This window comes from Perca flavescens, chromosome 22 (assembly GCF_004354835.1).
Source record: "Perca flavescens isolate YP-PL-M2 chromosome 22, PFLA_1.0, whole genome shotgun sequence".
NCBI lineage: Eukaryota > Metazoa > Chordata > Actinopteri > Perciformes > Percidae > Perca > Perca flavescens.
The window spans coordinates 10,353,730-10,379,605 of NC_041352.1; the positions used below are offsets into that span (position 1 = coordinate 10,353,730).

The following is a 25,876-nucleotide window of genomic DNA, read 5'->3' on the forward strand; positions in this document are numbered from 1 at the left end:
ATAAGTAAATTCCACCAAAATGACATCCTAGTGGTCAACACATGTAACATTAATCAATAAAACCTTCAGGTTACATATTTCTATATTTACACACAGAGGGTTTGTTTGCAAAACCCCTGGAACTGACATAAGTCCTCTTCATTTTTTTTCCGTGTGTGCAGAGCTCCTGCTAAAATCTTTTCTCACTCTTCAGCAGTCCAATTTGTTGCATTCTGTTTCACATTATGGGATGGCAAGGGAACAGGCCCGGACTCTTTAGGATGGAGGAGGAAGGAAGGGAGGGAGAGGATAAGGAGAAGCATCTCAAAGTGGTGAAAACCTGCCGTCAATTTAACCTCCTCCAGCTGGATATGTTTTGACAGCTGACAGGCAAAGCTTCATATTATGAAGAAATGGACGGAAAAGTCTCTTCCTCACTGATGGAGTCACAAGAGGGAAGTGTCTGAAACACTTCGTAGAACACAATGTTTGGAAATAGCCTCCAAGAATCTTGATCCTTTTGTGTGACACGGAGGTCGACCATACTGCAGGCTGCTAACCAAAGACACTTCCATGTTTTGACTCGCTTTTTCCTTTTTCACTCCCTCATTCCTTCATTCCCTCCCTCTTTTCCCTCAGACAGAAACGCCTGCCCAGGCCCAGGCTTTGGTAGATAATGACATCCTCTCCCTGGATTAATTGTGAGGGACACATTAAGCAATGGGGCTGACACTCCCTGTAATTAAACTGTTGACACCGACGAGTTCATACTGGAACACTTTCTCCTTTCTCTCTTGATGTGCTGCTGGATCTGAGGGCCTGTTTAGAAATGCTGTGAGATGTTTGTGAGAAAAGTGAATGCATCACCTTGTGAAATGTGTGAGCTCCGCCTGCACTCACAGAAGTAGAATAACCTATTGGCCAGAGTAAAAAGAGCCCAACCTTGAAGAAAATGAACGTGCAGCAATTGTGACTGACTCTGTCCACTTAGCCATCCAATCTGTGTTTGTTAAACAAGTGAGACATTGGTAAAAGCTCCTACTGTTCCCATGCCCTCACATAGCATAGGTATGGCTACTGTGTATGGCCCCTTGCTCCACACAGCAGGTGCTAAACAGAGGTAAAAGAAGGGGCACGTGTACATGTATAAAAGAGACCAATGCTTACTGAAAAAAGATTGCAAGGGACAGACTAATGGAGAACAGCTCACTGCCCATAGCTTATTTAAGGTTGAAGTGGGTTCATGGTAAATGTGCCCTTAGAACTCTTGTGTGTAAAGTTAATCTTTAAGTAATTTGCGTCCTTATATAAATATGAATTGGGAAGGATGCGAGAGGGTACATGTGTTTGATGTTTATCTTTGTTTGTATCCCTTCTTTTTTCACCACTGTGTACTGCTTTCACACATTACTGCCCAGCAAAGTCTGTGACCTTTTCGGGAACACAGGCATGTAGCCTTTGCAGTCATATCTCATATTGAGCTCCCTAATGCTCTGACTGTGGATGCTGCACTTGCTGCTACGTTGCTCCTGTCCTTGTCTGCCTGCTTTGCTATCGCCCCGGGGCCATTGGCGCCCTCAGCGCTGTCCACTAAAAAATAAAAAAAATAAAAAAATGAAAACACCCATTAGCTGTAATTGAAGAAGCCAGTCTAATGTGACATATGCATGCGGGCTCGCAGAAAGGTTTGCATGCACGCACTCACACTTACAAATGTGCATGACGGCATACACACATGCACAGAAGTACTGCATAAGTGCACACCGTACAGATGCGGCTAAGCACATGACTGCACAGACATGCACGCACACTGACCACACTGCTGTTTGGTATAGGTTATTGGGGGGGGGAGCATTCCGGTGATCCCACACACACACACACACACACACACACACACACACACACACACACACACACACAGGCCAATAGTTGCCCTCTGACTCTAGACGACCCCTCCTGTGCTACTGAAGCACTCAGGTGCTCCTCTCCTCTCCTGGTGTTCCTGTGTTGCTGTTATGGGTTCCTGTTTAGGAACTGAGGGTTCTATTGTTGTGTGACAGCGGTTCCTGTGTATCCTGTCACGGCCTACTGCTCCCTCTGTCTGCCTTCCTCTCCAAAGCTTCTTCTTTCTTTACTTGAGTTCAGATTTGCATCTCGGGTGGCCTCATACTCACTTTACTGTACTAATTGCACAGCAAGACTGATGAATAAAGAACCAGGTGAAGTGCTACGTTGCAATGTTGTCTTGTAAATAGAGTTTCAACTGAATTGCTTCACTGCAGAGAGTTTAGAGGCCGTGCTGATTTAATGAGAAACTCCTTATTTACAGCGATACATATGCAATTAAAGTAAATAGGGTGGTTTTTTCTGTGTTTTGCAAGTTTTTCCTGTTCTGTGAAATGTACTTACATCATGTTTTTTTGTCTTGAAAGGCATGGCAATATTTCTGAATTAACTTTTGCAATTAGATTAAAGCTACAAATGTTCTATTTTGTCACAAGGTAATTGGTAGGAAAAAGCATGACCCTGGTATCTCTGTGGTCAGGCGGTACCATCATGTCGCTGCTGTAGATTAAAATGGAGAACATATCTTAGATGATTAACAGCCAGCCTCCCAGACTCAGGTTATCATTACCACTCCAATCTGTGCTGTTTGACTCTCAACAGGTTTACTCCCCACCAACCACGCTGCTGTTGCAAAGCACCTTGGGTGTTCCCAAACTCGCCCGCTGGTAACCCATTACCTAGACATACGGAGACAAACGGCACGGAGGTACGCAAATGTTGATGCAATCAGGTTGCGAAAACATCTCCAGGGCCACTACGCAATCCCCCCACCCCCTCTTTCCCGACTTCTTTTAATCTCTCCCTCTCTCCTTCAATTATCACAATGTCACCACCACCACCACTGGGAAACTTTCCTTTTGGTGAATTAAGAGGAAAAAAGAGCTTTTTGCAGCGGGGAAGCTGGCGTTCTACTCTGTCATTGTCATAGCGGTGGCTCTGACAAAACAGTTTGCGTACCTGCTTAAGTATCACAGAAATTAACACCTCCCTTCCAGGTACAGTAATCAACGGGGTGACGGGAGACAATTAATTAGGTCCATCTGCATCACTGCCTTTACATAATTAATGGGGCTCATTACTGAATCACTACGATGTGTGGAGCATGCTAGCACACGTATTAGCTCAGAGCATGATAGCACTAAAAGCCCAAGGAAAATGAAGACTTGTTTGTTGGATTTCTTTTCCTGACTAATGTGTAGTGTCGACTGCAGTTTCCCGTTCAAATCTGTCAATTTTTTATTCCACAGGTTTTGCTATCCTCCATGCTAAACTATCTTTTTTTTTATTATTTTTTGGGGGGGCTTTTTTGCCTTGTTCAGATATATAGCAGAAGATACACAGGATAGGGGGTAGAGAGAGAGAGAGCGGGGGGATGAGGAGCAGCAAATGTCTGCGGGTCGGAATCGAACCCTGGCCCCTGCTTAGGACTCAGCCTTAGTACATGGGGCGCATGCTCTACAAGGGGAGTCAATTGCCAATCAACTTCTGTAGGTTTTTAGCAACAATATATGCGAACACTAGGTATTGTGAATGCAAAGATATATTTACTTTGATTGTATTATAGAACAGCTGCCAAGTGGCAACCCAAACAACCACACTTCCCCATGAATTAGGAAATCCGAACATTACATTGAAAAAATATTCTCAAAAGTATTTTTAGTTGACGCAAGACTGGAACAACAGCACACCAAGTATGTAAAAGGTGTGCATCTGCTACATATGTAAGTGGGGAATTAAAAGTGTGAGTTAAGTCTTAAAGAATTTCAATTATGAAAAATGCCATAATTGGTGGGTGAGCTAATGCCCCCTCTCTCAGCTGTTATTCACAACACTTGAGGCTAATGATCTTTGACGGAAACTCATTCTTTTTCCTTCCTTCCTGAGATCAAATTAAAGAGCACACAGGTAGATCCTCGACTCATTCACCCTCTTTGCTTAGCCGCTAAGCTCCACTCCTGACACCTTCACCTGAGAGTCATATTTAAACCTTGAAGCAACTCAAATGATCATATGGCATGGAGGAATCTATAATATAAAGTTAATTGGTGAGAAAGTAAAAATTAGATTATGTTTTATGACCGCCTTGTGAAAATTATAAGTTTGATAATAATAGGCCGTTTGCAGGTTGGTTATTGAATGTGGATAATTTTTTTATTGTTTCAGTGCTGGAGGGGGATACAGCGTCAGAGAGATTTTGCTGACTTCTAAGTTACAGAACAGCACATCCAGAAAAAGTAGTTTTAATTTAATTGATTGTAATCATCTATCATTTAGTTTGACTTGCGTTAACTTTACCCTTGCTTGTGTTCCTGCCTAGTGTAAACAGTAAAGTCATGATAATATACATGAAATTGAGAAAGCTCTGATCGTCTGCACAAATACATACATCCATTAATGCCACATTTTATAGCCTGTTTTCTTTCTTATATGAAAGTATGTTAAGTGTTTTTGAGTAACAATAATGAATAGCCTGCTTGTCCCACCAGCGCTATTTGCCATTATAGTTGATAGTGCAGGTGATGTAACCAGTGATGCCAGTTAAGGTACAAGAAGCCCGGAAATGTCAGGTAAACCAAGCAAAGCGCAAACTGTGACAGATTTCTAACTTGTTTCTATTTAAGGTTTCCTGGCTGATGCACAGTCAAGCAACAAATTGCCCCCTGTGATCCAATGCAGCTTAAACACCTGTATAGGTTGCTACAGAATAAGTTTTAAAATGACTGCTGCATGTTATAACCTACCTTAAATACTTCATTAACCTTAAAAGACTTTCACTTCTCTAAATCATTTTCCATTTTCTGTTGCCCTGGCTGGCACCTGACATACAACTGGTATCAAATGAGGTTAAAAACAAACAAGAAGTATTTGCAGTTCCTTTCTGCCCCAGATCCGATTGGTTTAAAATGTCATACTTTATCGTTTTAAGAGTATATTGTTCAATAACTTTCTAAAATTGGCTCAATATCAGACTGCTGCTGTTCCTGTAGGTACCTTGTTTTCCTTCTCCTTATCCCTCCTTTCTCTCACTCAGCTAATGAAGGCCTCGTGGCCCACTGTTATTAAAATTACGCCCTTGCCTCTGATATTAATTGGGTCCGTAATAAGGAATGCATCGGATTCATTATTTAATTGCAAGGGCACATTTGGAATACAGTTTCTGAAATGTATTTTTAATGAAAAACACTACATCCTGACCTAATCATATCAACCTTATTCTATCTAATTAAGGATGCAAAAAATCATTAGAGTTGCAAAATATTAGCTTCAGCTCTGTCGGGCTGCTCCTTTGCTCGCCTTCATGAATATATTTTTTTCCTGTCTGTGATAAATAGTTAATGAGGGAAAAATGACAAAAATTTGCATGTAGGCAAATTAGTCTAATAGGGGTATGTCTTTGCTGAGTTAGGAAAGTGACCCTTTTCACAGGAGAAATTGTTACAATAATTATGAAATAATGGCAAGGCCCATCTTATTTTGATGAAAAATGGCCCGCTTGAATAATGTAAAAACCATAAAATGCAATAACCCTAAATTTTCATCATGCTGGAGAATGTGTTAACGTGTTAGCATTTTATCAGTTTAATAACGGCAAATTAGGGACAATATGAAGTATGCTGTAATTGTTGCTGTGGAGGGAGATATGCAGTAATGCGAGGATGATTTAGCAGAGCCACCACAGCAAGAGGCCATCAGCGGCTAAATGAAGCATTCTGTTAATCACAAACTTTGGGGGTGTAATTTCTTTCAAAGTCTCCAAACATTGGGAGGTTCAATTGTCTCCCAATAAACAGGTCCATCACCATCCCATTAGCAGTAGTGTAGTCACCTCTCGCAGCCAGGCTTGCAGTTCATTAAGGCTCACAAGACAGGTGCAAAAAAAAAAAATGAAATAGGACAAACAGCAGTTTAACACTTTATGTATATATGTAAATTTATGGAGTTTCATTTTAAATTGTAAGACGGTTTTAATGTAAGATATATGTGCTCTTTTCAAGTACCAACAATGTAAACAAAATGTATCGTCTTCTGTCTTTTTCAGCTCAGTTTTGATAAGATTCTCAATCAAAAGCAGAGGAAGTGAGGTCACCTTGTGATACTACAGTATGTTCTTTCAAAATCATGGTTGCTCTTCTAGTATTTTCAAGATATCAATTATGGCAGATGGTGCTCAATAAAGCTTGTGGCACAGCAAGCACAGTTGTTGTACACAGACACCAACTGATGAACTGCAATCATTATTCCCATTTGTGTGACATATTTAAAGAGATACACTCCTGTATTTATTAACTGTATTTAGCAGTCGAAACACCGTCAATCACTACTTGAGAATTGTCTGTAAAATGTCTGTCTCTAAATGTATTTGTTGAGATGTGGATTGCCTCAGTTCACACTGTGGGGAGCGGCCTTCAAAGTGTGGACTAATTTGTCAATGCAGGGTTTCACAGGGGCAGTTGATATTCTGGTAATTAGATTTTCACCATCATTCAAATATTAACTACCTTGGCTCTCACAAAACGTGTTTTGGATTAGTCAAGCTTACTCCCTTGTAAGAAAAAATACTGCATAAGTTCTTAACGGCCGGGATATCTTTCACTAGAAACCATGATCAACTCTAGTCTCTGGTTCCATTTTACCCCTTTACAGCCATATGAACTTGTGCAAGCAAAGAGCAAGGGAGTTAATGAACATGGAGAAAACCGAGCGATGTGTGCCACCAACAAATCCTGCGGAATGAATTAAATGGGGCTGCAGTTAGATCGCTGTGTTCCATTTCCCTTATCTCAACAAGTCACATTTTCAATCACTATGCAAAGATTTTACATTGGCTGTAGGCTCGGTGCTAATACACTGCCCTTCCCTGTGTCATCGCCATCGACCTACGCTTGGCTGTCAAACAGTAGCAATTTCATGGGAACATGCATCTATGCAAACTGGAATCCTGCATTCCCATGACACTAGTTGTCCGCATTAAGAGAATGCCCACTGTAGCATATATGCACATGCACCCCAGCATGTATGTGTGTTGATTGAGCAGTCTTTCTTTAATGAAATATATTCGGAAATTGGTTTCCACAGACTAATCAGGCAGCCCGCTAGCCGAGTTTCTGTTTTGGTAATTATCTTGTACTAATTAGAATGAAGCTAAAGACCTCTGAGATGAATTCTCAGCTTTCTGAAATGTAACTAAAGAAAATGTAATAATATAAAATGAGCCTATCCTATACATCCTCTCGGACGTAATATCTTCGTTAAGTTGACCAAATTGGACGTGGTATTGATGAATGGAGCGATACCATCATGGCTGCCGCTAAATCAGTAATTCCTCCCCTTTACACAGACCAATCTCACATACAAGTATCAGTGACCTTTTGGCTCATTCTCTCTCGTTAAAAAAACATCCATTAGCCCAATTAATCACTAAGTGTTTGAGGAGAAGATCATTGTCTCAAGAGACTTGAGAGGCTGCTTACCTTACGCCTCTCCCCATTGAAGCCTCTCCACTGCTCCGCCTTCTTGACAACGTAGCTCAGTTCCTGATTGGACAGCTCCAGGTCTTGAGGCAGAAAGTACGTCCCCTCCCTGGATGTGAGCCGCTGAAAGACGTCCAGCATGTGACCATCGTTGTGGAATCTGGAAGGTGTGGTGTGAGAGAAGAAGTGAGGAGGGGGGAAGTGGGAGCAGGAGTGACACCATCCTGAATCACTGTCTTTGCCCTGGAATGTTCACTTGGGGTCAAATGGCAAAGCAAGGAAAACCATGCATCTTTGCTGTGTGCCAAACAGCATCATGTCCTCTTTTTTCATATTGGCTGGCTTTTATGGAACAGGTCAAATCACAATGATCCCAACTAGCTGGAAGAACATATGAATCGTCTATTGATTACACAAAGCATATTTGCAGCACAACGCTCTATAAAAGTCTAATACATCAATACAAACACAATGAAAGAGCAAAAGGAATCAAACAAATTGGCCTGTGAGTGGGAAGCACTTTGTTAACACAAGCTGTAGCGATGTCTGCGTTTGGCTGTGTGTCTGCGTGGTTGTACATTTGTTACTGTGTGGGAGTCACGTATTCTTCAGTGTTAATGCCGAGCTTCAAAGATGGCAGATGCAGTGGACATGCTGGTTGCAGATGTGTCTGGAGAGACTAGCCTAACTCATGAGAAAACATTCTTGCACATAAGGCATATTGATTCATACCTCCAGATGAGCGCACATTACCAAAGAGTTATTTTTCTTGTGCCACACAAAGGGTGCATGCAGCAAACTCCCCCAAAAAATTCACCATGTCTGTAAACAAATGCCTTGGCTGACCATCAAAACCAGCAGACCTTGTGCCCTTCCATAGAGATTCTAGCCTGTCAGAGGGTAATCAACTCTCAAATAAAACCGACATCAAGGAGACAGGGATTTATACAAGAAGCTAGGCCGGAGCTTTGAACTCAGCATCATTCCCCATCGCTCTTGGGAGAGGGGTGTTTGTAGAATCTTGACCTCAGACACAGGAATAGCATGCTTTCATTTTCATCCTACACTTGAATTGTGCTTCTCATTAATTTATGCGGTCTCTCTCTCTTGGAGGAATTCACCATCTTTGCATCTTTGTGCTTCAAAACATTTCCACAGTGTTGGAAGTGCCCTGAATATAAGTATGCGTTACTTATATCTGGGGTTCGACCTAGATAATAAGGCTCTCATCAGCTCTTCGTCAGTGTAGGGACGTGTGTTAACTTACAGAATACATTTTAACGGAATATTTATGATGAATGAGCAAGGTGGATGAGAAGAGAAGGGTATTTTTGCATGGGAAACCTATGTTCATTAAATGTGTTCAAACTGAAATAATTATGCACTGATTTCTATCTTTGAGTTTGCTATATATTCTTCTTATTTCCAACTCGTCAAATACTGATGCTTGGTCAGTGTCTCTCAGCATCAGATACAGACGCAAACATCCCCATTTAGCGTCTGTATGGGATGCACCGGGCATAGCGCTGTAAGATGACATAGTCTTAAGAGCGACAACAGTGGCGAGTAGTATGAAAGACCTAAAATCCGCATTAGGAGGTAGGTTGGAGTGGTGGATTGGAACCACAGAGGAGAGCGGTTTTGTGTCCAGTTCTTGTTCCGCGTGTCACTGAAGAGTATATCTTTTAAGCCCACCCACAATCTTTCCCTAACACTAAGTGGTTTTAAAGCTATAGTGCATAGTTTCTGCCGCCCCCATGAGGAATTCTAAGCAAAGACAACAAAACTGTCGGCGCATCCACATGATAAAAGCCGCCCCTCTACGCAGTTGCTAGTAGCCAAGGAGGACATGGAGGATTAAAAGAACATGACGGAGTCTTCTGCGCGGGAAAGTTACCACAATCTTCTGAACATAGACATACTGAGAAATACAGAGAGAGTCGTGTGGAACCGATAGTCTTAATTAGTTATGTACCAACTCATTTGGCAATGGCTTGAATGTAACAGACGTTTATTAATATCAAAAAGTTACACACCAAAGCTTTGACCTGCACATTGAAAAATGACCACGAGCGTCAAAAAGTGACGGCAAGAGTCCAGGCCACGCCCGTCGGAAAATGACACCAAAGGGCTGCGTCTGACTGAAACGCTTAGGGAGACTTTTTGCGTCAGTAACTAATGCCAAAAGCAGCTGACCAAGCGTTGGTTTTTGACACGCTGGGATTGAGAATGTGTTGATACTGTATATTACTCTTTTATGGCCAAACAATAAAAGAGTGTACTTCCTCCCAATTCCATGAAAATACACATTCATTTTACAAGATTGACAATCAGTGCATGTTTCCTTTAAGACGAGGTGATCAATGACTGATTTGGCTATGGTTTTGGAGTCTTACTGCACCCTTACCCTGTTTAAATTGTATGCTGTATGTCCATATATACACATGCAAACTTGAGAAACAGCGAAATTAAGTTTTCTTTTTTTTTAACCTTGTAATCATGTGAATGTAACTGCAGCACTATCAATGTAACGTCACTTTCTTTAGTGGAGTTTTAAAAAAGGATAGAGATGTAAAACACATCACTGATGTGTATATTTGCAGCCAGTGAATAAAGGCTGTCTAAAATGTAATTAAAAAAGGATAACAGTCCATTCTATCTATACATATAGCCCCAGGCATTTTTTTAGAAATAGGTCACGCTCTGTGTCAGAGCCCCTTCCTTGCAGCCAATAGGAAACTGTAACCCATAAAATTATCAGCCTTGCTTCAGCCTCGTGGCCTACATTCAATACAAACCCGTGTGGCGCTTGAGTGGCAGAAGTCATTATTCCCGGCTGCTGTTTTAATATTGTCCATTTAGCTGGAGCCCGATAAGCGTCCCGCTTACTGAAATTAGATGGCACCCTCTCCTCGGCCGCCAATTTCAAACTGATTAATTCAATAAGGGCTTCTTACATTTTGAGCCGTTTATGGAATTTGGTGTTATATGAGGGTGGGAGAACACACCTTTGATGAATACTGAGTTACATTATTCAGTAATTTATCACCCGCCCTTTTACTTTTTTTTTACTTCCATGCTGCAAAAAACGATATCCTTCTATTATTTAAAAAGGGCAATAGTCATCTTTGAGGCTGGACATTTGAAATCAGAAATCAGTTCGGCAGTGCATCTTTAAGCCGATGCAGCGCCAACCTCCTGTCATTTTCTAAACCGATGAAAAAAAGTAATGTTTGACTCAACAGTTAGGGACCAGTGTTCTCATGAAGCTTTTAAAAGCTCTGTGGAGGACATGAATACTTGGTATATAAAATGTGATAAACCAGTCCGAGGTGCTAAAACATAATACAAACCTAGCAAGTAAATGCTTCAGCATGAGTGACCTCAATCTGCAAGACATGAGTGGAACACATGCGTGTAGCAAGATAGACGTATATGCAGTCCCTTTCAATATGTATGAAACCTGCAGTGATACCAACCATGCAAAACATTCAGCCTAATCGGATAATGTAAGGGGGCTATATGTTCACACTGTATCAAAACACATCTAACTTTTGAATTAGAAACGCTTTCAATTTTTCAACCAATTGTAGAGTATGGCGTGTTAAAAAAAAAAGGCAACTATGTGGTGCATGTGTGTATTTCTGCTTTTGTGTCTGGCAACTCAATGTGTGTGTGTGTGTGTGTGTGTGTGTGTGTGTGTGTGAGATGTTGTGTGAGGTTGATGCATAACAGCATAAGTAATTCCATGCGACTATAAAAATCAAAATGGATTAGATCAACATTTGTTTTCATTTTCTATTTTTTTTTTGTGCTTTTCTGTGGACAGAGGAGAGAAAGAAATTATGGATGGGGTGGAACATGGCACAAAGCTGTGGGGGTGGAGGGTTTAAGAGTTATTTCTGAACGGGTGCTTGAGAAAAGTAGACTGGTGTGGGCCAGAGTGTTTCACGGGTCTTCCTCTTCATTGGCAGACTGCCCCTTAAGGCTGCGTCAATTCGAAAATACCCAAATGATAATTCCCAGCTAGAGCTGCATGTTTGATGCTTTTCAGACACCAGGAATGTCAGACCCCGAGCCAGCACAAAATTCTGGGCCCTGTAGAAAGGCATTTTCTATGGGCCCCTCCCCGCATCCACAGCTATTCATTCTAGCATCTTTTTGGGCCCTCCTCACATGAGGGCCCTGGGTACTCCATACCCCTTTTCCCTCCACTCGACGCCCCTGCCCAGAGTTTAAAGGTCCAATATGTAACGTATTTACTGTAATAAATCCAAAAATGACCCCAATGTATCGAACATACTAAGTTGAAATACTATCTTTTCTGACAACAATGCTAATGCCAGTATTTTCTCATTTTGAAATTTCCGTTCTGTGACGGAATTTCTGTGTGTGTTATCAACTGCCCAGTTTGACAGCCAGAACGGGTTGCCAGATATACCTGTAAAAACGTAAACCCAGCGCACTACAGCTGTAATGTTAGTACAGCCATCAAAGCAGAAAATAAACAAATAGGATCAACGATGAATTTTACCAGACCTAAAAAAAATGGCATGTTTCCTACAGTGGTGTGACCAGAGACGTAACAAACCCTGGGAAAATATTGGAGATGTAACCGAGTTGGTTAATTTCCTTTTGAACAGGTAAGCATTAGCTTCAGGCTAATTTATCACAGCTACAAGGGACGGGCATTTTATGTAATTTCAACATTCGTGTACTCACATTGAATTATAGCTAGAGTAAAGTAAAGTTTTAAAGTGATCCCGACTGGTCCTAGCTAACGCCGCGATGCTAACCCTGCTAAATGCTAACGTTACCGGAAGACCAGGCAAGTGGGCCACGACTGTTTACAATGTGTAGCCTTGTCAGCAGCTGGAGCTGACAACGGTGAGTTATTTTAAGCCAAGAGAGGGGAGCTAAAACGGGAAGAGAGGACCGTGCGTTTGCAGTGTATTTAGTGATTCTAAGCCAATAAAGTGTGTTCAGTCAGGTGGAGAGGACGGCAAGGTAGTGTTATTTTTAGCGGTTCCTACCATAATTCTAAGCTGAGGAAGTGTGTCTGTCCATCGGGTGGAGAGGACGGCGAGGTTGTTGTGGTTTTAGCGGACCCTACTGTAATTCTAAGCCAAAAAGGTGAGTTGGGTACAGAGCTTCGCATGAGCACAGGCTTTTATGACAATATAGCCAGCATCTAACGTTAGCTTCTCCGCTGTGCTGTGAAGTAATGGCTGGCTATGTGAGACTAACGTCTAGCAACAGTGTTGTGGATTCTGCGCTCTCAGCCTGGCAACCTCCATGAACTTTGAGTTGGGGGAGACTACTCTCTCCAGTATTTTGAATTTGTACTGCAGTAACTATTTTAAACACTTGCTGTCAGTATTACCTATTGCACCTTAAAGTCAGGGGTGAATGAGCAATATGGAATGAAAAAAAGAACTGGATCTAATGGAACCAGAATCAATTGTATTTATGGGAACATGCTCACCACTGTGTTTTGCCTCAGTGATACTTTTTAACTCTGACATGCACTGACATTAAGTTGGTTACCTTCAATTATACACTGGGTGTATTTAATTTTTTTTCCAGAAGATTGGCTCACATAGAGTAACTTTGTTGTTATATACGGTGACACAAAGAGCGGGACATATCTCACTTTGGGCCTAAAAATAATGCTATTTTACATTTCAGACTTAACAGCAAGTTTGAGGGTATAAGCAAGGTATAAAAAAGTATATAGTATGTCAGACTATTTTGAACAGTACACCCTTCTAGCAGCCTACTTAGAACTATGCAACAATTTTCATGTATTAACTTGCACTTACACTGCACAGATACTGTCAGAGTTACCTGTGTTTATTTTAATGTCAACTGTCATATTGAAGTATTGAGTTGCTTATTGTGCATATATATCTAAATCAACATATTGTTAATGTATTTTTCATTTGGGGAAACTTTCTGCCATTGATAAATGTTTCTTAAGTTTTCAGGTTGCACTTGACTGATGCAAGTGGCTCATTTATGTTCATGGTAATTGGTCAGCATGTTGGAAACAAACATGGACTACATTCACAGAACGACAAATTATAGGAATTGTATCAGTTCATTGTCTCACCTGAGCATGTAAATGAAGAGGATGGTGATGGAGAGCAGGAAGAGGACCGCATAGAGGAAGAGAGTGATGGTCACTCCCACTGCACCTGATTGGTCAACTCGATAGAAGTGCCAGTAAAGCTTGGCTGCATCACCCACCGGTGTGTCTGGGCTGTAGGCGAGACGCTGAGGAGACAGAGATTGAAAGAAAAGAAGAAAGAACAACACAGATAAATCAATAACTGTTATAAGACTGGACATTTGCAATATGGGGAAGCTCAAACGATGGCTCATGTGATAGCTCAAGGACTGAGTTTCACATAGTGAGCTGTGTTCCTCTCACTCTACATCTTACATTGCTGATATATTTTAAAAATCATACATAAATATAACAAGGGATTGGATTCATTTCTTAGTAATAAGAACACAAAATAAAGTTACAATGTTACAATTATATTTAACTAAGATTTGATTTAGACATCACCTCTTGTCAACTGTGCACAGTCTAAATAATTTCAGTCTTCCTCACTGACAAAATCCAAGCCACTGCCAAAAAAAAACACCCATCTAACCTTGCACATTTTTTTCTCACCCTCCCCCCTTTTTTTGTAATCTAAAGTCACTTTGCCAAGATAAAGTGAACTCCTATTTAAAGTGCACAAGTGTCCAAGTTATTTTTAAGTGACTTACCCCGAGGACGGCGTCCACTGCAAAGACTGCCAGGGGGTCGAGGACTGTCCACACTCCCTGAGCCATGATAAACTTTGACGTGAAGGAAGGGAGTGAGCCAAATATCTGTTGACAGCCCCATCTGATCAGAACCAGCAGGAACGTTACTGTGTTCAAGGTCAGGGGACCCACCACCACCATCGCCAGCTCCTCCCGGGTGTGGAGCAGAGAACTCTGGTATACCAGGTCCACGGTGTGTGCGTGGAACTGGAATCTGGCGGGGAGAGGAAACAGAGGCGGGTGATGTGCTGTGATGTGGGTAGAGTGTGAAGTGTGTGCATGTGTCAATATGTAGTATATTTTGTGTTTGTGATGCTTTGCAGCTTAAGGGCAACTGGTTCGAGCAATTCACACACTATGTTGTAATGTTTGTGGTTGACTCAATCATAATAAATAATAAATTTGATGACAATTAACATTGTAATTGGCTGTTTTACTAGTATGCACTGCATTAGTGGTCACATAAAAAAACATGTATAAAGGTATGATAAAATAATCTTTATACATCAAATTAAACTAAAAATAAAAAGTAAAATGCCTCAAAAATGTAACACCTGTGCTGTAACATGAGGGAGCTTTTCTTAGCCCCCTTTTGTAAATTAGACTCCCCATTTACCGCAAGCCTCATGAGTTTCTTAATCTTCCCATCAGTCAGGAGGAGGTAGAGCCAGTGGTGGGAGAGGAGAGGTCCAGATTTTGCTCATTAATTTCCATCTGATTTGCTCCAAGAGTCAAGCGTCTCTCAGTTTCTGTCCATTAATCTGACAGCGGAGGTCCATTGGTGTTTTATCTGTGGCTAATCTGCCAACACACAGATTCAATCTTCCAAATGACCGGTACAGACAGAAGAGTTTAATGTTATTTCTTTAACACTGTAGGCTTCTGTTTTTCTCGGATTCATTGTTAAATCTCATTCCAAGAATGACACAGAGATATTTCATTCATAGTGACTCTTTATATAACACAATGAAACTTTCCGGTTCAATAAATTGTAATAGCAATTTGACATTGGCGCCATTATTCCATATCAAACATTGACGGTCCTCATTCCATATTACAAATTTGGTGTCTCTGCAAATGTGATATTTGAAATTTCTAAATTGCATGTGGTACTTGTGTAATGGTTTGAGCATTTGCATTGCTATTGCCAGGCTTTGTGGATCACATTACATTACATTACATTACACAAGTACATTTACTCAAGGACAACAAGGAACTCGTTCTTTATGAGAGATTTTCATCTTCTTCATACTTCTAATCCACTACATTTCAGATATACACATAGTACTTTAATACAGTGTATGTTACTTTGTAATAAAGTACTCTTAACTACCAAACAGGACAATAATGCATATTAGCCTTACCTGAACCAGCTACAAAACTGCTGCTTACACATTGATGCATAAGCAGAAAAAGTCCAATAATATAATATATAATAACATATATCACTTACACTGGCATTTGTGCATAATGAGTACATTTACTTTTAGTTCAGTAGTACAAATTATTTGTACTGCAGTCATTTTACACTCATGTTAGTATATAAAAAAAATCAGAAAAAAAATAACATTGGGGCCAGAGACTCAGTTGCTCCTGGGCACACTTTCCTGTCCGCTGATGTTCGAGGGTGGATTGTGGGGAAGGAGGAAGCAAAGAGAGACAGAGTTAGAGAGGAAGAAAAAACAGAGTGGAAAGGAAAGGGAGGCCTGTCATCACACTAGCCACTCTGACTGTCACTTGGCCTTTCTCTCGCTCTCTCTCGCTGGGCATCGCCAGCTCTGGCCATCGCATGGAGAGAGAAATGCTCGGAGGGAGAGCAGCAGATCTGAACATGTGGAAGTTGTCATCCGACGTTGACCCCCTCTGTTTTCACATTTTAGTTTTTTCACCTCCTACCCACCCTCTCAGTCCATCCTTCTTTTTTTTTCATTCCACCACTTTTCTTTTCCCTCCCTCAGCCTCCCTCTATCACTTTCCATGATTTAACTTGTGATGTTTGCACCCCCATGTTATTGTAATAAAAACCTGCTTGTATGCCATGTTTGCAGCCAGCTTGTTTTATTGTGATGAATTAAATCAGCACCATGTGCCATTGAGATCTGATTTAACAGTTCTGTGGTATCTTATTGCTGTTTATTATCAATGCTGTGTACCAAAGAATAACAATAAATTCCTTCCAAATAATGTAGCCTTTTGGGATTTAAAGCCGTGTGGTGAAATCAACAAACTCCCCCAGCAATGGTTTGTTAATATTGAGAGAGTCTTGTTAAAATGTTAATGGGGGGATTCCAAACAGATGATTTGGGCCTATCCAGTGTGTATGTGTGTGTGTGTGTGTGTGTGTGTGTGTGTGTGTGTGTGTGTGTGTGTGTGTGTGTGTGTGTGTGTATGTGTGCGTGTGTGTGCATGTTTGCCAACACACACACACTGCACATCCTCATTTTTTTCCTCTGCTCCTTAACCCTTCCACATCCCATTTCACAACCGTACATTGCATGTGTGTTCTTCTCAGCTTGCATGCATGTGTTGTGTGTGAGTGTATGTGCATCTGCAATTTGCCGTATGTGATTCAGTAATCTATGTATGTATCTGCCCTCCATGTAAAAGGATTTATGTCAGCAGCGATGCGTATGCTCAAAAAATGTCTATGTAGTACTGCTCTTTGTGTGTGTGTGTGTGTGTGTGTGTGTGTGTGTGTGTGTGTGTGTGTGTGTGTGTGTGTGTGTGTGTGTGTGTGTGTGGGTGTGTGTGCGTGCAGGGTGATATCAAAGGAAGCAAACTCACTTGTTGACAGGAACTGCTATGGCCTGGAGGTAGAGCCACTGGCTGCAGTAATGCAGGTAGAGCCTCACAAACCACATCAAAGCCAGCAGCAGCATAATGAGGCCGAGCTGCCGAACGGAGCCACGCCAGCTACTATGCGGCTGTTGTTGCCACGGCAACGGCAGGCCCAGCTCGGACGGCAGCATGCGGATGGCCAGGCGGGCTCGCTCGGACGGACGTAAGGGGCAGGAAGCAGATCCAGTCAGTGCTGATCTGTTTCTAGACAGAGGAGAATCACGCCATACATGGAAAAGGTTTTTCTTCACTTTTTCTAATAATAATAATTACTGTATTATTTTAAACACAATCATCTATTAGTGTTATCTTTAAACTGTCACATCTGTCAAAACGTCTCTCGTTTTATTCTTGATATTTTGCAATGCATTTTTTTAGCTACATGGCTTGATCACAGGGTGATTAAACAGTTCCTGTACATGGGTGACAGTGTCAACAAAGCAACATTTAGCCTGTAGATCTCAGCAGTTGCAGATATACAGGTGAGTTACAACGCTAGGTGTTTATGTTTATGAATGTACGTTTGAAGTCATAGTGCAAACACTTCCTTTTCTGTTCATTACATATAGTATTCAAATGCATTTGTTTTTACTATCGTCAGATGCATGCACTAAAATGATGTGTAGGGAAATGTGGTATTCAAATTGACACACATTCACACACAAACAGATAGGAATCCCTTCCAGCAGTCCTCAGCTTCCCTCAGCACCTCTGCCTCCTCTGTGCCGCCCTTTGTCAGGCCTACTCAACTATTCCCTTTCATATAGAGGGCACAGATGGAAGAGAGAAGAGGAGAGGAGAGGAGAGGAGAGGAGAGGAGAGGAGAGGAGAGGAGAGGAGAGGAGAGGAGAGAAAAAGAGAGAGGCAGAGAGAGAAAGAGAGAGAGAGAGAGACAGACACAGAGAGAGAGCGAGAGAGAGAGAGAGAGAGGAGAGAGAAAGAGAGCGAGACATAGAGACAGAGTGACAGAGAGACAGAGAGGAGAGAGAGAGGAGAGAGAAAGAGAGACAGAGAGACAGAGAAACAGAGAGGAGAGGAGAGAGAGAGAGAGAGAGAGAGAGAGAGAGGAGAGGAAAAATTCTAAATATGTTACAATGGGCTCGCAACAGCCTAGCATAAAAACTTCAAACACAGCACATACAGCACTGTACAGTGTGTGTCTGTCTGTGTATAGTAAATTGGTGTTTATAGTTACAAAATGCATAGAATCCCATTTATTATAGTTTGAACATGTCAACACAAGCAGACGCTGATGACCCCAACCGTCTGGCTGGCGGTAATTAGACAAAGGCTAAAGTAGGCGTGTACAGTAGAGCTATGGTTAGCGTCACAGAGTGTGACTTAAGGCCTTTGCCTGTGGACATCCCTGTGTCTCACCACTGTGTCCCAGAGCACAGTTGGATTTGACTTTGTAGTGTGTATCTAGGGAAAAGGGTACTCTGCCTTAAGAAAAAAAACAGAATCAATTGTATTGCCCCCCTTCTCTTTACCAAATAATTAGGCTAGTCTTACATTAAAATGCAGCATTGTGTTATCCTCCCTTGTATTGTTGCTGAAATATGAACCGTCACACAGCTGCATTTAAAACAAAAGAGATCATCTTTCCTGTTCCTGTGAGGTGTTAAATTATTTGAAGTTTCAAGTTCCTTAGAGGATGCACACGAGAGCAGTGGTGTTGCGTACGGTACACGTGGGAGAACTCGAGATTCATTCAGAAAACGCTCAGTCAACAGTTTGGGCTGATAAATATTCATTGCTTGGCTGAAATAAACTTGAGCGGAGAGGATAAACATCTGGCATAACAGTCAGTTACCGGTCAGTTGAGATTTTAAAGCCCAGCATGTATTCCAAGTGTACCACTACTGTATGTTTCCTGTGTGAGGTCAGTGAGATGCTGTACATAAAAACATAATATATGCAATAGGGATGTCGAGAGAGTTACATTGGATCTATTGCTTTTTCATTACATGTAAATTAAATCGTCTGAAGGCATTTTTTGCTGTTGTTGTTGTTGTACTCTACTTTTAATGTTACATGAGAACAGTAAAGGAACAAACTGTCAGCTCTTTATAATGGGATGTCACAGCCTCCATATTAATGAATGACACTGGCAATAAATATAACTTTAAAGTCACCTTTACCCTGACTATTTAGAGTAAATTAGCCATATATGACACTTTAGATTTACAGGAGATGTCGGCTTTTTTCGTCAATGCAACAAAAAGAAAGTTTTGCTGTGACTGTATATTATAGAAAAGTGTGCAATGCCAGTGTCCAGTGTGTGTTTTTACAAGACTTTGATGTGTAAAGCAAACCGAAAGAGGATAATGTATGAGCAAATGCATGTCTATGCTTCCCTATTATGATTTTGACAAAGGCACTATCATTCTGTTCCAAGCTTCATCACGACTTGCCTCACTGTGTGGTAAAATTGCTTTCCGCATGTCTGCAAAAGTGGAATTACAGAGTAGACAGAAAAAGCAGTGTGTCACAGACACAGGCAAGATGCTACCCTGTCAAGTGGCATTAAAGGAAAACAGCAAACACAACCTGACGCCCATCTTTCATATAATGAAGATATTGATGATGCATGAAAGAGGAATATTTTTAGCCGTCTTCATGTGGCCGCCTTTTCCAAAAGGAAACTGGTAACATGATGTGAAATCTGTTATCACCACTGAATTGATTTCATTATGGCACCTCCAATTACAAAAGTACAATACAGAAAAAGAGGGAAAGACAGGGGGTGGAGGTGTGGGCTTTTTATCTCACAGGAATGAAGGATGTCTCACAGCTTGTCCCCTGAACAACTGATAGCATGTGGCGTAGCGGCCCAGAGATGAAACTAACCATTTCAGCAGGCATGCATTGGCACATAATACTGTATTTTAATTTGTATATGATTCTGTGAAATCTATGCCAGGAGCTGTTTCCTCATTATATCAGTTTCGATACATTTGTTGTTCATTTCCATGTCATCAAAGCACATTGCAAAAGGACTCATCATCCTCTTAAACCTTGTCACAGAGTGCTTAAGCCTGTAAATCAGATGTAACTAGCGTCTATCTGTCAACCATTGGAGCAAGAACCATCTCCTGGACTGGTTTTCCCAGGCTGAGTCCCTTAATGTTGTATGGCACGACAATAAACAGTAACTGAGCGCTTAAAAATAGCACAAAGTCAATAGCAAGTAGAGACAAGTATTAAACCTCTAAAGATGGCATGGGTAATGAGAGATGGAGGGGCGGGGGGAGAAGAGGAGTACAGTGGGGTGTTACATTTTAAATAGCAGATTTATGGTGAGAAGGCTCCAGGGCTGAGCAGAGTGAAGGTAACCCTGAGAATCCCTCTGCATTGCCCTAATGGCTTAAACCCTCCAGTCTAAGGCCACTTAAAGTATTGGACTTATCCCTTTATTTTGAGGATTAAGTTATTTTCTGTCACTTTCTTATTTGGGCCACCGCCGGCATTGTTTATAAATGCACTTAAACCACACATCTTTACCCACATAGTCAAAGAATGGTTTGCTGTTGGGGAAATAGAGAAAGCAAAATATACAGTGTGAAAATAGACTTAAAAGATTGACGGATAACGTGATTGTTTTCTTAGTGGCCCAGATGCAGGAGGGTTGTGGTGATTATGGAAGTGCGATTATCTTAGGTGTCAAGAGATAGGACTGAAGATACCACATCTTTGTTTACATTTCACTTTTGAAGAATGCTGATAATGCATTTGTTTTGGATCGTGACAATCATCTGTCCTCTGTGGGTTGCACAGCCAGCTCCTTTCTGAGGATTCCACTGCAGTAAACTTCTTACAAACAATGAAGTAGTTATGTATCTATCAATTTAATATAATTTCAGCTGACTTAGTCATGGGAGGTTAACTTTACAGTTTATACAAATAAAGGGTTGTTGGTAATATGAAAGAAACATGCCATATTAGTGCTAAAATGCCATATCAGCTAGCCAGGAAACATATATTACAGGTCTAATATTTGCATCAATAACCAATAGGACTAATCCACAGCTAGTAACAGGCCAGGCAGTGAAGCACTGGCAACGGTGTTGCATAAACATGAACAAATACTCTATGTATGCCAATCCAAGTTTACATCATGTACAGATGCTACAGTCACTCCCACAGTGGAAGCTTTAACTGCCTATTTACTGCATTCACGCAGAAGCACGTATGTTTACGTAATGATTGGCATATAAGCAGGGCTTTGTGCGGGTGGGGCAAATATAATACAGGAAGCTATGAAACCTCACCAAGTGGAAATCACAAAGAAACCTGTTCCCACAAGATGCATTAAATGATAATCATTGGTTACTAAGCTGGTATCATTTTTCCAAAGCACCTTGAATGTGTGTGTGCATAAAAACAAGTTGAGCAGCAGTATATGCCCGCAAGGCTTTTAGATAATTGAGTCATTTTTATATCATCTTGTGAGAAGTTTTATTTATACTGAAAAATGTAACTTTGTGCTCCCTCTTTCTCTCTCTTTTAATTTTATTTGTTCCAAGAACAATTACCTTACCATTTGGGGGCTTTATAAGCACAGCTTTTTTACAGAGACCCTGGCAAAGCGAGAATACACATAAATGCGTTTCATTGACAAAATGGGAGCACAGTGGCAGGTATTTGGGGTTTAGTTAAAAGAGAATTATGGAATAGTGACTCAGCTGCAGAACTGGAGTCCTTCGTCATGTAATTAAATAGTACAACGATGCAGCACCAAATTATCAGAATTATTTGCAGCTGACAGAGCGGAAGAGAGCATAATCAGAAGCAGTGAAAAAAAAAGAAATTATCCACTTAATTAGGAATCCATGTTTGACTAATAATTGGCCGCTCATTTTTACAATGCGAGGGAGGTTCTCACATGCAGGCAAGCATACGAGGGCTATGGAAAAGGCCACAAGTGCTCTGTGCTGTTGATCAGCTAGCAGCAGATGAGATGCAATGCTGGCACAGAATCGCAAACTCATAAAAATGTTGCATTGGTGATTGTATTATAGTTAATGTGAAACCAAGTGGACTGGGAGGAAACATTGATTATCATGGTGGTAATTAAGGGTGCATTTTTAAGTGAACTCCTACTTGGGGTTGTTAATTCTGGAAGATGACATTGTAAGGCAACTACCATCAAAATGATCTGTTGATAGTAATCGATTCAGATAAAAATACAAATTCCTACTCTTTGCTGATGATCAACAATTGTGCATGTAATTGTTTCAACATCTTTAAAGGAAATGTTCGGTTAGAAGTAATTTCCACTTGTTGCCTGGCAACCTCAGGTCAGGAAAGACAGGACAGGAAGTACTATGCACAGTCAAGAAATGTACTGTGGATGGCTAATAAATATACCTATATATCTTTTTATGCTATGAAACTAATAAAATGTATTGTGTTGATAAATCATCTTTAGAGGCCAGGCTAGCTGTCTCCAGTCCAATACACTAATACACTATACACCCAGATTTTGTTGTAATTAAACTTTTTAGTGGTCACTTCTTATTGTTTCATGTTTTGTTACAAAACAAATTAATTTCTAAATTGCATTACTTCTTTGTAGTAATCAGCTTAAGTATGCAGTGCACAGATCTTATTAAGCAGAGATAACTAAGGATGTTAAGTTTCTGTATAAGAGGGGTGGGGTCATTTGAACTGTTCTGCACTGAAGCGGTGCAAAGGCTCATGGGAAAAAAATATATGTCCTGAACGGTTTCTCTCCTAGTTAAAGTGTGTTTTAATAATGTTCTGTTAATGTTTTGGGTGTGCATTTATGTTATCTGGGTTTTAGTTTTGTATGGTTGATTTAGTCTTCACGTCGTCCATCCATCCATCCATCCATCTTCGTCCGCTTATCCGGTGTCGGGTCGCGGGGGGAGCAGCTCACGTCGGTCTACATTTATTGTTACACCATGACCAAGACCCGGGTGGAGACTGATGGAGTCAGGGCAGTGAGGTCAGTTTTGATTGCACAGATTGGAAATCTGTATAGTCTCCATAATGAGATTTTTCAGGCAGAAAATACTGGAAATGACAATACTTGCATTGTCATCCTTTCTGTTACATTAGAATAAATGTATTGAATACATTGTTCTTAAAACTATACTGTTATAAAGTAAAAAACATTTTTGTAAGAATGAGTTCATCCTTTAGTTTTGTTAAGTTTAGCTTAATGTTTGTTATATTTCAACATGACTCAGGGGAAAAAACTTAAGTTTACTAATGATTTTTAGTGATGACTAATACTACTACTACCGTAACTCATTTGCCTATTGCATGAACTTACCGATGTTAAAGGGGAACTATGCAGTTTTTTTTTGGCTTAATTTTCCTTAACTGAATAGCTTCGGAGCCATTGGAATGGTTATACGACTTTTTTCGAGTTGAATGATGGTCGTCTTGCTTCCCCCTGGCGGATAAACCACCCTTGCAACCTTCGCCGACCTCAGCGTCAGGAAGTATAGTGTGATATCAGGTCTCGCGATGTAACAAATTGCTTAACGGCACTGTACACATACGCCCATTAAGGAACAGGCTAACAAGGTAGCGATGGAGTTTTTCACACTATCGTCATGGCTGAGCCGGCAAAAAAGAAGCAGAAAGCTAGGAAAGCATTGTCAGAGGAACAGAGAAAGAGGAAACGGCAGACTGACTGAGCGAGGAGTCAGACACAAGTAAACATAGGAGCTGCCAAATCTCTATTCCGAAGCTGTAGGGGGAGCTCTATAGAGAAACCTGCGAGCAAAAGCGAAACTGCATAGCGCCCCTTTAATACAACTTGACATGTTAAGTTTCACTTAAAAAGAGAAAAAAAAAGAAGGTAGAAGAAGGCAACGGCTTTTTACGCAAATTTTTAGTAAAGTCAACTAATTTGGGATAACAGTGCAGGATATGCTTTCCATGCAATGCCAAACCTCTAAGGCTGCTAACCAAAAGACCAGTCAAGGACACAAATTTGATATGTGATAATCCAGTTTTGTGATTCCTGCTTTGGCCAACCAAATCCCTCTTGCAAAATGTGTTTTTGCCTCTGCGCACACCTTGGAATACTTTAGATGTATACATGAGGTAGCCGTTTCATTACCATGCAACATGTGGCGTTTTTATGGAGCGCCTGACTTAGCACGAGAGGGGATTAAAACATGGAAATGGCAGGTCCCTTGGTGTTCCATAAACTAGGGTGGAAACATTTCAAATGCAGATGCACCTGGGATCTACAAACACACAGGGACTTCCCAAGCATAGCTACTACAGCTACCACCACAGTCGTCAACAATGAAGAACAGGTTGTTTTTCTCTCTATAAACTCAAAACATGGTGCCAGTAGATGTGTAATCCATTGAATGAACAATGCAGGGCAAATAAGAAATGTTCGAAGGGGATCTATCCATTCATCAATTTGGGTGAGGTGTACAGGAAAGAGTGCTGCGGAGGCAGAGTATGGGCCTCAAGAGAGTTGCATCAGTATTTAAATGGATTTCACTTCTCTGACCTTGCCTCATAACTGCAGGACATTGCCACCAGAGAGGAGAGGATGGCGAGAGAAAGATGGAGGAAATTAGAGGCAGAGAAAGTGAGATAAAGACAGAATTATCGGGAGAGAGAATATAATTATCAGCCAGAGAGACTAACCATGTGTTGTATGTGTGTATGTAGAGGGCTGTTGAGTGTGAGATGGACATAGAAGACAAGTTTTTTTCTGTGCCATGACCTGAAATGCCACCCAGCATCACAGAGCAGATTAGTAGCTCTTGAATCACTCTCTTTTTCTATTCTATCAGTTGTGTCAATGCAGAATGAAATGGGCCCCTTAAAACTGACTTCTGCTGAGGCTGGGAAAAACTCCATAAATGGGCTACAGGGTTGTGTTGGGCTGTGTGTTTTTATAAGTGTCACTCTTATCTCATATATGTGTGCCTCCAAACCGTTAAAACAAACACACACTGTTAACAGTGGTGTCAGTGCAGTTATCAATCAAGCATGCTCTGTTTCTAAACTGGCAATGGCTATAATAGTTGCTGATGACATCATGCTCACATATATATATATATACACAAATGTTATAATTAAATTCTGATTACATCGACATCTACGACTTGTCACTTGTATAATTAGAGCTGCCAGTCAGGGATGTTTTCCTAAAAGTTCATAATTATTTGCACAGGGCAAAATGCATTAGTGCATGTTTGTGCTACAGTGCATTAGCTAACATGTATCTGTACAAATCCATTTTTAAATTCTCTTGGAGTTATTTGTTGACTTTTAAAATCTTTTTTAGATGTTTATGTCAAACTTGGGGAACGAGTGAGTAGAGATGAAAAAAGAAGAGCGTGAGGGAAGTGTCACCTTTGGCCCAGCTCTGTTTCTCTCTCACGCACACATGCACGCACGTACGCATGCACACACAATCACTCATATGCTCTCACATATAGTTCCTGTCATTGTATAGCTATTCAAACCCCCCCCCCCTCTCCCCACATGTGTCTGTGGGAAACACATTCATTTGACCCAGACCACCAATGGGACCGCAGTCTGCTCTGACTGACAGTGAGATCACTGCAGATTAACCAATCATATTGCAACATTAGCCTGTCAGGGAGCTGACAGCTCTGATTTCCAAAAGGGAAGCAACACTGTGATTGTGTATGTGTGTGTCTGTGAGATCCGAAGTGACCCAGGGGCGAGTC

General features: G+C 41.0%; 1 protein-coding gene across 1 annotated transcript in view; it reads right to left on the reverse strand.

Annotated features, from left to right (window-relative positions):
- ofcc1 (orofacial cleft 1 candidate 1) overlaps positions 1-25,876 on the reverse strand; it is a 93,614-nt gene that overhangs the window by 16,295 nt on the left and 51,443 nt on the right. The window contains exons 17-20 of the mRNA XM_028569969.1: positions 17,121-17,372; positions 14,298-14,550; positions 13,630-13,793; positions 7,518-7,677 (exon numbers count right to left, since the gene is read on the reverse strand). Of these exons, the coding sequence (XP_028425770.1) occupies positions 7,518-7,677; positions 13,630-13,793; positions 14,298-14,550; positions 17,121-17,372 (829 nt within the window). The remainder of the gene's footprint in view (positions 1-7,517; positions 7,678-13,629; positions 13,794-14,297; positions 14,551-17,120; positions 17,373-25,876) is intronic.